Here is a 13,405-nt window from a genome sequence, read left to right on the forward strand (position 1 = left end):
TACAACGCAAATTCAAACGGGTCAAGACTGAGCCACATTCACCCTAACAACGTTCTTTAATTGGCCTGCAACTCTGTGACTGTTTTGCTTTGTTTCTATGTTTTTCCCCACATAGCTCCAGTGACTGTTTAAACCTGGTGCTTGAGTCTGACTGGCAAGTCCTGGAGGCAGAGAGGATGTAACGTATGAATTAACCAACATATGAATTAAGCAACCTGGCTTTCTAGAAATATTACGTACCAGAGGCCTTGGCTACTAATGATACGAAGTGCAAAGGTAACTCTTTGTACTTACAAGCTGAAATTTTCGCCACTCACTTACTTTTGATTTGCTGTGTCGTATAAGTGCAGACAGTAGTCTGTTTGACTCTCCCATCACACCCGCGTGATCCTTGGCTTCACACCACTCCACCAGTCGTTCCACCAGCTTTGCATTTTTTCCCAGCTGTTCAGCTGCTTCTGCTACATGTTGCCGGAGCCAACAACACAACAGAAAAGTTGTCATTTTTTTTAAAGGAAGTGTTAGAAAAATAAGCTGAAAGTCACTAACTAGAAGGAGTTTAAATAGAACTTTGCCAGCTTGAGCTAACAGTGTGAAAAGTTGAGGTTGCATGGAAGCAAGTAAAGCCAAAATGGAAACAAAATACCAAAAGCACTCATAACCCAGTTCCCAAGTAAAACTCAGTTAATTCAGCCCAGTTAGAGGCTTGTGCATGGATTAACAGTGGTGAAAATAAAGGTGGTGTCACACTCCTAGGTGAGCCAACTCAAAAATTTAAAAAGAAAGCACCACTGTTGTCAGTTAGATTAGGCTTCGTAGATGTGTCCTGGTTTCAGTTAGGACAGAGTTATTTTTCCTCCTAGTAGCTGGTAGGGTGCTATGTTTTGGATTAGGATGAGAAGAGTGCTGATAACATGCTGATGTTTTAATTGCTGCAGGGCAGTGCTTATACTAAGCCAAGGACTTTTCAGCTCCTCGCTCTGTCCTGCCAGCGGGCAGGCTGGGGGTGCAGCAAGAGCTGGGAGGGGACAAACCCAGGACAGCTGACCCAAACTGGCCAAAGGGGTATTCCATACCATCTGACGTCATGCTGAACAATATCTAGGGGTGGCTAGCCGGGGGGGAGGAGGCTGGCTGCTCGGGGATAGGCTGGGCATTGGTCAGCAGGTGGTGAGCAATTGCATTGTGCATCACTTGTTTCATACACATTATTAGTAGTAGTACTGTTATTATTATTATTTTCCTGTCTTAATAATCTGTCTTTATCTCAACTCACAGGCTTCACTTTCCTGTTTCTCCCCCCCATCCCAGAGAAGGAGGGGGGAGGGTGAGCGAATGGCTGCGTGGTGTTCAGCTGCTGGCCGGGTTAAACCACAACAAGATGTTAAGTTGCATAAGTTTCTTCAATTAAATTTCTATTTCACAGCTAGTAGCTATGCTAGAACTGCAATGGATCTTTTGAAAAAAAATCTGCTCTACTAGGTCAAAAATAAATACTTGGCTAATTATCTCATTAATAACTTTTTTTTTGATGTCTGATTTAATAAATACAGATCTTAGGCACAGAACAAGAGGCAGAACTGAAAGGTGCATGCTCATTTTGAAATTGCAGCTTATCAATTAGCAAGTGCAGTAGTGTGCTCCAAGAAGCTAGGTACAGCTAGAAAATGCAGCAAGTGAACAGCAAAGCTGGAGTGGTAGCTTAAAACTCCCACGCCTCAACGCATACTCATAATGTGACAGTGTAGGAGAGTTCTGAAGTACAAAAGTAAATAAGCATTTGACACCTATTCTGAGGGTCCCTAGTAGTCAATTTAGGAGTGCTGAGAAAAAGTCAACCCACATTTTCTCTCCCTTTGCATATGTATTAGGTTTATTCCAAGAACTCAGGCTTAAAATTAAAAAGAACAAACAACAGCAACAACAACAACAAAAAAACAAACAATAAAAACCCCCTCTGCTTCTCTTCTCTCTTAGCAGTATATCACAGACTGAACCAAAGAGAATTACTTAACATAGAGAACAGCTTATTTTTACCTTGTGCATCTATTAACATTCTTAATGTTCCCAGCAGCTTGAATTGAACAGGGGGCATCTCCGATCTGAGAAATTTCAATACTGCTTCTGCAACGCCAGCGGATAGCATCTTAGCCTTATTTACAACTGCATGAATAAAGAACAGGAACGATCTCAAGAACATTTCTGGAACGTGCAATTTATTTCCAAGATAGTCTTGATGCAATTTTTAAGACAGTTTGAAAAATAGCTTGTGAACACAGACCTCAGGAACGTGAGCGTGTGCTGACAATGCTGTGTTTTAGAAAAATGTTGGGGTTGCTAAGATGCAGGTATGAAATGCAGTGCTTTGTCCCAGCATGCATAACTAATCTCCAGTGTTCACCCTGACCATGAACTGAAGGCTAGACTTCTCCACCTTGGGAGTCCTCCACAAAATGAACCAAGCAGAAGCCCAGGCTACAACTTACCTGTGCCCCAAAATATGGAGAAACATCTCTGATTCCCAACAACTCTTGTGTTTCTCATAAAGAAACTAACACATCCAATTAGCAGAGCAACCTCATACCCAGTTCCAATACTTTACACAAAAAAACACTGTGGCCTGACATGTCTGAAGTCCTGGTAAGGCCTCCCCAACCTGTCTTTCATCCCTTCCACTAGTCTAATTTCTCCACTCCCATGGAGCTCTCTGAAATCCATGTAAGGTGCAAGCTTGGGCTAATATTGTACTTAGAAAAAAAAACAAAAAACTTATTTCATATTCAAAGTAGTGTTTAACAAGCAGTTCATCATGGGGCCAATTATTCCTTGCTCATTTTTCTGTAACAATATCCATTAAATCTTGTTTAGGTCTCTGGCTGACATCCCTGAGCATAGGCTACAGGGAAGCTTTCCAACCGATGTAAGTTAAAAGAACTACCCAAGAAATATAAGCAAGTGGCGTGCCACTAAAGCTGCATGGGTTTAGTATGTATGCACAATCATTTTTAGAAAATTACTCTTAGTCAAAACTGGAAATAGTAAAATAAGGTTAAATGGATAAAAGGCTTATTTTGTGGCCTTGTACCAGAAAGCATCTATAATTATTATAGGCTTGTTTTGTTTTTATGTGCAGGTAATCTGTCTTTTACATTTGGGTAATCAAAACTCACACAAGTGGAGTTATTAAAAATGACAAAATTAGCATTCGGTTCATTGCCTGCAAACAGTGACCAATTGGAACAGGTTGGCTATTCCAACAGTACAGCTCCAGCTCTAACTTCTGAACTGTCAAAGCTTTAGGAGTTACTGAAACACTGCATCTCCCTGTAATTTGGGCACTGCTGTCTGCTGGGGACCCTCAGCTGTGGAAGAGAACCCAAATGGAACAAATGAAAAAATGCAGTGCTCTGCATGGAAGGTTTTGAGAAATCCTATCTGAGGCCTCAGCTCCATGCCTGCCACAAAGCTGCCCTTTCCTTGGTAGGGGATGATACCGTGGGTTCAAAGTGGCCAAAGGATGGCTGAGGGGTCTGTGATTTATTTAAAACTGCTGGCTGCATCTGCTGTGCAAAAACTACAAAAAGCAATTCTGGGCCTGAATGAAAAGCAGCGGGCTGACCTGCCTCCAGAAGTGTCAGTCAGTGCTCCCACCCTCAGCCCCTGGGGCTTGCAGGGGGAGAACAGAATTTCACATCCGTGCAATTAGCAATGCAAAGGGAGGCTTACCAGGAATAGCCAGGTTTCTGAGCGCACTCAGGGCTGCGTGCTGCACAGTTACGTTTCCGTCTTCGACATGTCTGTCTAGCAGATCCATCAGCTTTTGAACTATGCCATTATCCACCATATGGATGCAGTTTCCGTCTGTGCAAGATGAGACAATTGTCACTTACAAATGAAAGAATATTACTAAGATTTTTATTTGAGCTTTTTAAGAACAGAATTGTCACTTCCCTGCTCCTTTCTAGATTTTATTGCTGGAGAATTTGACCACCATCATCAACGGGAGTTGCAGTGCTCATGACAAATTTAGAATAGTGATATGAGAAACACGGAAGAAGGCAGAAATCTCCTATACGTCTATTACAAATGTGAAAGGTTTAATTTAATTATTTATTTTTTTAAAGTTGGTTTAACACTTTCCAGGATTTTAAAGTATAAAACTACGAATGTTGCTGTATAGCTTCATACTAGCTTTAACACTGCACACGTTTTCTGTGTATCTGTACAGATGTAGCATGACAGAAAGGCGCAAATAAATACATGCAAGATACTATAGCATATTCTTACCATTTCTGGCAAAATTTGCAATAGCCAATGCTCCTGCAAGCTGTAGCTGATGGCTATTGGAAGGAATCCACGAAAGCACTCTTTGGAACACGCTGCCTTTTCCTCCTTCAAATAACTTTTGCATGGATTCATCTGGAATAAAAAGGCAAAGCTTTGTCAGCAAGCCAAAAAAACGTTAGGGAGAATTCTTCTCTTTATGTGTGTCAAGTTCTGCTGGCTTCACTACAATTTATCCAGTCCTGCAATCAGATGAGAGAAAATCTGACCTACTATATGTTAAATGGCAGGTCCTTTAGGTTATTTATAAATTTGTTTAATAAATAGTAAACTTCAGCAGCCAAATGGTATACAGGTGTCTGCTGTTGCTTTGCAGAAGGCAAATGGTACTTACACTGTACTTACCTCCAAGCAATAATAAAACCATAAGATCTGAAGCTGTTTTAAGCTCTGCAACATCATCCTCTTTGTCACTATCCACAGTCTTCTGGACAATCTCAAGTAAGCACTCCACCAAGCCTGCTTCAACCAGCTGCAGTTTAATGACATCTGAAGAACAGCATGGATAGGAGGAGTCAACATTATGATTTTAAACACATCTATTGTACCTGCATGCGGGACAGCAAACAGATGTAGCAATGCCAAGTGTTTTCACTGACAGCTTGTCAGTGCAACTTATTTATTGTACATTCTCAGGGTCAACTTCCGTCACTGCTCATCTGCCAGGTGCTCCCCCAGCTCTGGACTGCCTTTAAACCACATCTACACACTGTGAAACAGTGTGGAGCTGCTCTTCTGTTCTCAAAAATGAGCAAATTTATCTGCAGAAAACATCTGGCATCACAGTCCTTACACAGCATGCTCATAAGGGCTGTGCTGTGTTTGGGATCTCCAAAGACTTTGGACTGTGCTGCAGAACAAACCTAACGTCTCACCTTCTATTTCATCTGCAGAAGAACTACTGACTTCCCAGAGACATGCAAGTATAAAATACAAAGCTTTTTGATGAAATTTCAGAGCAATTAGTCACCTATTTCTTTCCGCTGAGCCAAGGTTTCTGGCCTTTGTTGAAAAGGCTGCAGGAAGAGTACAGCAAGGCCAAATCCAGCAGGCTGGGCTGGGAAAGAAACTTGTGATCGAAGAAAACCTGAAAACTGGTACGGCAAACTCATTGCTTAGTTATTAGCAATAAGGCTCAACAGAGAAGGTGATGAACATGTTGTTCAGGTGGTAAAATAGGATTTGGAAGCAACATTTTCTCTGTTTCTACAACACAATTTTAAACACTTTTTTTTTCCCCCGGCGACTGGAGCTGGGCATCTCCTCTTTTACATGCCTAATTTCCCTTTCTGTTAAGAGGAAATGGCAGGTTGTCTGATGCTGTGTCGTGTCGTTTTGTTACATGAAAGTGATTCTGGTAGTTTTTTCATACTGACTTTAGACAAAAGAAGCTCTGCAGAAGTGTCCAAACAAATGGACAGTGCATAGTTTTCTGCATGAGATGGTGTTTTAACGGTAAAGAGTTTAGCCCAAGTTAAAATGTTTTTAAAGGCCAAAGCTGTGGATGCCTTTTTTTTTTTTTTCCCCACAAGCGACAATTGGGTGAGGAGGTGTCATACCTCTGGTGAAGGATGTGTCTGATTCTCTCCATTTACTGCTGTTGCTAGGCTTTTTGCCTGACTGAAATTGTTTCTCTCAAAGCAGCTGGCCTTCTCATGAACTTTGTTAGGGAACACAAAATATTCAATTGGGATTTTTTAAATAGGTATTTTTGCACTGAGGTCCTTAAAAAGTTGCAGAACATCAGGTTGCTGTGATTTGAAAGATAAATTGCTGCACCAGGGTGCTTAAAAACAAAACAAAACAAAAACTAAAACACCTCCCCCACCAAACAAACAAGACAACTCCCCCAAATCCATTCTGTAAATTGTTCATTTAGATCTTTTTGCCTGCTGGCCTATTGCCAATGATCTACAGCAAAAAGCACCTAAACAATACCAGCACAGTGAACTCACTCCCATCTGAGCATGCCTCGATTTCACGGTGAGAGAGTTCAGCTGACTACCTCATAACGTGCCAGCGGCTGAGTTACGTTCAGCAGCAGTAAACCCAAAGTTTACTGTGACCGTAACACACAGAAAAATTAAGCATTTGAACTGAAATATGTGAAACTCTCAAAATGTTGGACCCAATTCTGCGTCAGTCCCCAAGGATGGAACAATTTTAGAGCTGCATGCTACTTATTATATAATAAATGAATAGATTTTGGCAAAATGCACATTTTTAGAACTGAAGGAATCCTGTTTCACATATCATTTCCAATAAAAGACAAAATAACTGCTGAAAATAGACATTACCATTTCTTTAAATTGAAGTCGAAATTTATCTTGATTTATACTATGCAAAACAGACAGACACTGAAAAGAGTAGGATGAGACTTAAATCTTCAGAATCTACAATTCTAAGAATTTATTCCATTTAAACAAGTTTTAATCCTGAGTTGATGAAAACAAAGTATAGAGCCATCAAATACTGCGCTGTCTTCATACTGAGCTGCTTTCCGCTTCAGTCCAGAACTAGCTCCACAGGTTAGCTCATTTTTTAGTTTCCCTTAAGGGCAGATGGTAGATTATAAAAACCACTCAGAAGTCCTTCTGGAGGAATATCCTGCAGGGATGATCCTGCACACATCACTGTCATTCACTGCTCAAACAAGACAACGAACCTAGGTCTCCTGGGGCTAATAGTAATATATTCCACCAAACACCCAAATTAAATTTAAATGATCTCTCAATGAATAGTAAGCAGAGAGTGTCCTGCTCTTAGCTCTGCAATTAGCTTGCCCCTTGTAAAAATATTTCCATAGGAAATGAAACTGTTGGTGGTTCTGAGATCCCAGGAAATGATGTAGCGGCTGATTTATTGGTGCTGTAATGGACTATGAATGCTTCAGCCAATTGTGGTGCTCTTTCTGTTGTTCCTCAGGGATTACAGAACTACAACAGCCTCTTGTGAGCTTTAAGGGGAAAACAGAGTTCTCTTTAGAGAAGTAACTACCAATAATAGGCTCCATCGAGTCTAAAATGTAACTTTTCAATCAAATAGACTGTGCTCAAAACACAGGAGAAGAATATGGTGCTGAAGGACAGCATAACACTTAATAGTTCTACAAAATAGTGCTTCATTATTACTGTACATTAATATGAAACAGAGGTGTGATAGTTACTCTGTACTTCCTAGCACCTATCATGAGAAAATTATATAAAAGCTCTTATGGGCATCTTTGATATTCACAGCATTTTCTAGACAGATGTGAAATCCTCTAAAAGGCTGCTTTTAATATTCCCACTGCTGTTACAGGGAAATCAAACATAACATAATCATACAAAGAGTGAATCAGAGGTGGAATCAGCATCAACAATTTGTAGGCCACTGTCATGTGCTCAAACAATTGACATTCACTTCATCTGAAACTGTCATCGCAAGGATCAACCATGCAAACTTCTGAACCAAGCAGCCAGTTACTCTGCCTTTAGTCCCTAAAAAAGACAACAACATCCATTCCTTTATAACATTTTGGTATAAAAATACTGTAAGATTAAAATTAAAATTCTCACCGTTTTCTGCCAGGGGAGCCAGAACTTCAAAGATCATCTCTTTTTTATCATGCTCTATTTGTTTCTTGAAAAGTTTCACAAGCTCTTCAGCAATGTTTGTGTAGGCAAACTGCTCTTTACTTGACTCTGTGAAGAAAAAAAAAACAAAACATATCAAGTAAACAAAACAAATCAAAAGGTAGAACTATTTTTTCTCTGTTACCATGTTTATTCAGTAAGATGATTAATGCTGCTCTTCACAGACAAGAACAATAGACTTGTGCTTGTCACTAAATGAAAAGAAAAATATCTAATGCTTCTAAACAAATGTACTGACTTAATTATGATTAAGACTGTTAAAAAATATCTCTATATATGATTAAGGCTGTTGGGGCTGTTTCTGCCCCAGAGATTGTAAAGGTAGCTATAGAAACAGTTACGTTATGAAAATATGTATTAAGTCTTTGATTACCCTCAGCTTAACAGGAAGAATCACAGATTATATACTGCATTTTTCATGGGAGAGATGAAAAGTCATACTGAAAGCTTTAATTTTTACATGGTTTTGCAATGGTGACTTTTCCTTTGAAATCTGTACTTGGCTGTTTCATACTGCACAGATCACATAAGGCAGCTTTGCAGACAGGCTAGCTTGCTACAAGGAGGTTAGCCAGCAGATAATGGTTCTTCACACATTGTAGATTCAACAAAAGCATCTCCTCCTCCATCGCCTGCATCTTATTCTTCTTCACTGGCAGTTTTACAGGGGATGCAGATGGTAAGACTGGTGTTCTGCATTCTCCAGGTGCCACCTCCTGAGGACCATCTGTGGTTAAAAAACCTTCCAGCACCTTTGCTACTGCTCTAATGGATCATTAGGGATTCTTTTAATGTAGAATTGACCAATGATTAGGAATAAGCAGGAATTGCAGAATGACCTAGACCCTTTTCCATACATCCCATTGTTGTTTTCTCTCTATATGTAAGACTGTGTAGCATATTCTAAGTGGATTTTTGACCTTTACAGGATTTATAAAAGCACAGCTACTACTCTCTATTGGGTTTTTGCCCTGCTTTGACACAGAATAAGAGTTTCATTTAATGTTTCTCAAGGGATCTGTGGATTGCAGTTGTCTTTTCTAAGTGATGAAAGATGACAACCTAACAATAAAACTCCCTGAAGTTACAAGGCAAAAATAAAATATTACAGTTAAAATGTGATTGACTAAGCTTTTGCTTAAGGGAGATTAAAGTATTACAAGCTAAATTAATTTTGTGCCAATCTTATAGAACAAGCGTTAGTTTTCACCACCCAGGAACAGGAAGGGAAATGGCTGCCATTGAGCTTCTTTCTCATGGCTTTTTTTGCCTAGCTGGACAGTGCTGGCTCTTCTCAGCAAAGATACCATTTATTATATTTAATGTCCGTATGGATTTAGTTGTGTTTGAGCAGCACTAGAGCTTCCAGTAAATGAGTTTTATTACACTTTCTCCTGTGCAGACACAATACACAGTGCCTATCTCGAAGACCTCTGATCTACTCATTTCTTTAGTGCTATTACGATGAGTCTTTCTGTCGTTGTTTTATTATGCAAACTTGCATCCTGTGAATAAAAGTATTATGTGTGTGATCAGACTAGAGTAGATGAGGACATAATATTCCCTCTGGCCTTGAAAACTATGAACATATGTCACTTTAAATAACTTCAGGCCTCCAAATAGTACTAACTCAAAGATACATTTTTCACATTTTGAGTTGCTGAATGTCCTTTGAAATTCAGGATGATGATCTCTTAACTGCTATATTATTACACTCCAGAGTAAATAAATAAATAAAAAATAAGAAGACTAGAACTCTACAAGATAGGTTAGCAAAAGAACAACACCAATGTAAAACACAAACGATAAAATACAGGACCTAATAACCTGCTGGTTTACACTTAGTTTTCATTTACCAGTGAAAATCAATGCGATTGCAAAGGCTCTGGATCAAAGCACAATCACAAACTTCAATTTAAATGAAGTTGTAAGTGAACTTTTTAAAAATACCATCTCTAGCTTGGTACTGTTCATGATTTGTATATGCAAGTATTTAGTCTAATACATGTGAAAACTCAACGCTTAAAATAATATTGTATAGGCAGATTTACAAACTGTGCCTGTCTCAGTTTCATTCAGTGATTTCCATGAGCCCAATTTAACCCTGATACAATGTTGTGGAGCTGCACCAGGATACATTATTTGTATTATTAATAAATAATTCACTGTAAGTAGGAAATACTGCTCAGGAAATACTGTTGGTGATTTAAAACGTGCCTAGTTGCATTGAAGAACATTAACATAAAACATAAGGTGTACTAAGTACCCAAATATATTTAAGTTACTGAAGGAAAGAGACAACTATGGGTTTTAGAGATAAGCAGAAATTGCTCGCTTTAAATTTTGAATGTACCAGAAGGAATAGAAGAAGCATCAGTGCAAGACTCTTGTTATTCTTAATATTTAACTTTAAGAAAATTGGATGTAAATTTGAGATTAATATTACGGACTTACCAAGTTCTGCTAAATTGCCAAAAGCAACAAGGCACATCTCTGTCAGAGCTGCATTTTGGCAATGAATACCCAACAATTTCACTAATGTAGGAATAACACCCATATTGATAAGCTGCGACTGCAGGGTATCTACATAAAAAGAAAGTATAACAATGAGTTAGTATTTCTGTTTGTAGTATTATTCTTTAAATCAAAAAAGCATTTTTCACACAAAGCAACTTCTAGCCTAAGCAGCATTAAAATGGCTGTCTCCTCTACACTAGGATCTGATCCAGACATGGGATATGGACTCAGAATTCCCCCTTCCCCTGGCAATGGGACACCTTCCCAGAATTATTCCCTCCTGCTCTGGTGGTTAGCTATTGTGAATTATGCAGCTACTGGTCCTTTTGTGATTCCTAATATATGTTGGGTTTGATTCTTAGCTGACTGAGACTAGCTGACTGAAATCAAACAAAACTACATCAGTGAAAAACTTATCTGAGAGCATGGTTCTATATACTGTTATCTCTTAAAGATCAAAACTGGAAAATCAAAAGTAGAATGAATATAAACTGGTACTGAAATAAACATGAAAAGTTTTATAAACACAGGAAGTCACAATGTAGATTATGAGGAGCTTGAGAAAAAAGAAAGTTTAATAAAGACAAAAAAAATGGAAGGTTTAAGAAAAGTCCTTAGAAGCCATTCTGATAATTTCTTGCATAGGATGAAAGTTTATAGTATTTACAAGTAAGAAAGTTATTGCTCCTAGATGTCTGCAAATAGAAAGGTGCTTTGATAGTTAGGCAGAAACATGATTGTTTTAAAGGAATATTTATAACCATATTTTATCTTACACATTTTACCTATGACATAGCAAAGAAGAAAAAACATTGTTTCACAGTTGAATAGAATGAAGCAGACATGAACACACCAGATGTTAAGTAATTTTCCTAAGCATCTTTCTTCCTTGATTTCTAAGCACTTTAACTATGTTTAAATGTTATAAACTCAAAAGATAAGGATCCAAAGCCCAGTGAATTCAACAGAATTCTATTACTTCATTTAGCTTTGGATCAAGCCCTACAGGGGGAATTATTATTATTATTATTTAAAGAATTCATTCTGAGCAGCTGAAATCAGTTGGAGTTTTTACATCTGTGGAATCAAAGCCATAGAAATTGCAATTTTTATAGGGATATAAAAACATCTTACAACTGAAGTCTAGAGGATTTAGTATAATCTCATGCTCTCAAAAACCTCTTTGCCTTCAAGATTCTGCCAAGTGCATTTGAAATTTTCATGTAATTAAAATTATGAAAAGATTTTGGAATGTTTAGTTCATTTATATTTAGTAAAAATACTTTTTGAATAATCATCAATTTGATGCACGAAATAAGTAAATGTTGCAGTTATTACAGGTTATTGGGGATGAACAGGAAACTTTATGGCTTGATGTCTTTAATACAACTGTATTACTTACCAGTAACTGAATTTTCCTTTTTTGGGGGGAGTGGGAGGGTGGGTTTGGGGGTATTACCTCTTCCACAGATTCATGGTCTTTAGAGAGATTTATGAGAACACCATCTCAGACATCAAAGAGCTGTTGAAGTTGTCAAATTTCAGGTAAGTACAAATTGCACTAGCGCATGCATTGAATGCCATTTTACCTCCAGCAGATGTGTGAGTCACTACAATGCCCTCCTACTTCGTTCCAAACTGAAAAATCTAAGTCTTAATAGAGAAACTTGGTGGGGTGGGGGTGGGGAGCTGGAATGGTTCTTTGGAGAAAATGATTGTGTAGGAGAACTCAAGTTACTGGTAAATAATCTGTTTTTCTCCTTGATTTGTGATTGTCCCCTGCAGACACTTAAAAATGCTGAAGGAAAATTGGTAGTCATGGAGAGTAGGAGAACAAAGACACAAACCACAAGTGCCATAGAAAATTATGTGGAAAGAAGTTGCTTTGTTACTAGACTATGCCTTTAGTCACTCTAAAATCACTTCATCCAACTCTAATGGACAAAGAGAGAATCTCTTTGAGTCATCTCTATGGGCTTCACTTGGCAAAGCATTCTGACACCAGAAACACAAACTCTGTACTTTGAGCAGTGCTTTTTTCTGCTGTCTTTCTTGTAGCACAATAGATACAAAAAGTCTAGAGGAAAAGTTGAGTGGAAAAAGGGAAACCATATCCAACCCTGAAAGAAAAAATGAATCTTAAGAGCTAAAAGGAAGGATATATTGTTCAAGAGTGCATTGCTTTAAGGGATTCCAGAAATCCCTAATAGGAAAAAAGGAAGAAGAAAATATACCTCAGAAGAATAATTGTGCTGGTTTAAAAGTCAGGTGTTGCATTTGACTGCATACCAAAGTTATTTCCCTAGGGCAGAAGGACTGCCCCTGAGCACAGGAATGGCCTACAGTGTAGGAACGGGATATCAAGAATCGGCAGTAAGGGAAAATTCAAGCACTGTATCAATGCCTTAGCTGTGGTAAGCAGGATATATTTTCTCCTCTGACAAAGATAGGACAACCCTGTGAGTCACAAAGCTACACAGGAGGCAAAACCTTCAAAAATGTAAGGCCGCCAGCAGCTATTTGCCATAATTAAGCCTGGGCTTCCCATACAAATTCTGAATTTGTTTTTTGTATCTGTTGTTATCACCAATAGGAGGCTCTTTCTCTATTAAATGCAAGAGCAAATTCTATTAAGGGTAAACTTGCAAAACTGCATTTTCCTGATGAAATATTTACTTTCATATTGCTTAAAGAAAAAAAGAAAAAAAAAAGGAAAAAAGGGAAAGTAATGCTGGGGGGATTTGTAGACATCTTTAACAAAAAGATTCTCTCATCTGAATTTTGCCCGTGTGATGTCCTGAGGTAAATGAGTATAGCATGAAGTTTGAGTAGAAAAGCAATAGGCTTCTCACCAGTATGGAGACCTGCAGCACTTTTTAGTTTGGAGAAATTAAAAACATTGGAATGGT

The 13,405-nt window shown here is 38.4% G+C and overlaps 1 protein-coding gene across 7 annotated transcripts in view; it reads right to left on the minus strand.

Annotated features, from left to right (window-relative positions):
• RAP1GDS1 (Rap1 GTPase-GDP dissociation stimulator 1) overlaps positions 1-13,405 on the minus strand; it is a 112,282-nt gene that overhangs the window by 7,311 nt on the left and 91,566 nt on the right. For all 7 annotated transcript variants that reach the window (XM_035325328.1, XM_035325330.1, XM_035325331.1 and 4 more), the window contains 7 exons: positions 10,434-10,562; positions 7,902-8,027; positions 4,690-4,833; positions 4,288-4,419; positions 3,727-3,861; positions 2,038-2,163; positions 322-461 (listed from right to left, as the gene is read on the minus strand). In XM_035325328.1, coding sequence (XP_035181219.1) covers positions 322-461; positions 2,038-2,163; positions 3,727-3,861; positions 4,288-4,419; positions 4,690-4,833; positions 7,902-8,027; positions 10,434-10,562 — 932 coding nt within the window. The remainder of the gene's footprint in view (positions 1-321; positions 462-2,037; positions 2,164-3,726; positions 3,862-4,287; positions 4,420-4,689; positions 4,834-7,901; positions 8,028-10,433; positions 10,563-13,405) is intronic.

This window comes from Oxyura jamaicensis, chromosome 4 (assembly GCF_011077185.1).
Source record: "Oxyura jamaicensis isolate SHBP4307 breed ruddy duck chromosome 4, BPBGC_Ojam_1.0, whole genome shotgun sequence".
NCBI lineage: Eukaryota > Metazoa > Chordata > Aves > Anseriformes > Anatidae > Oxyura > Oxyura jamaicensis.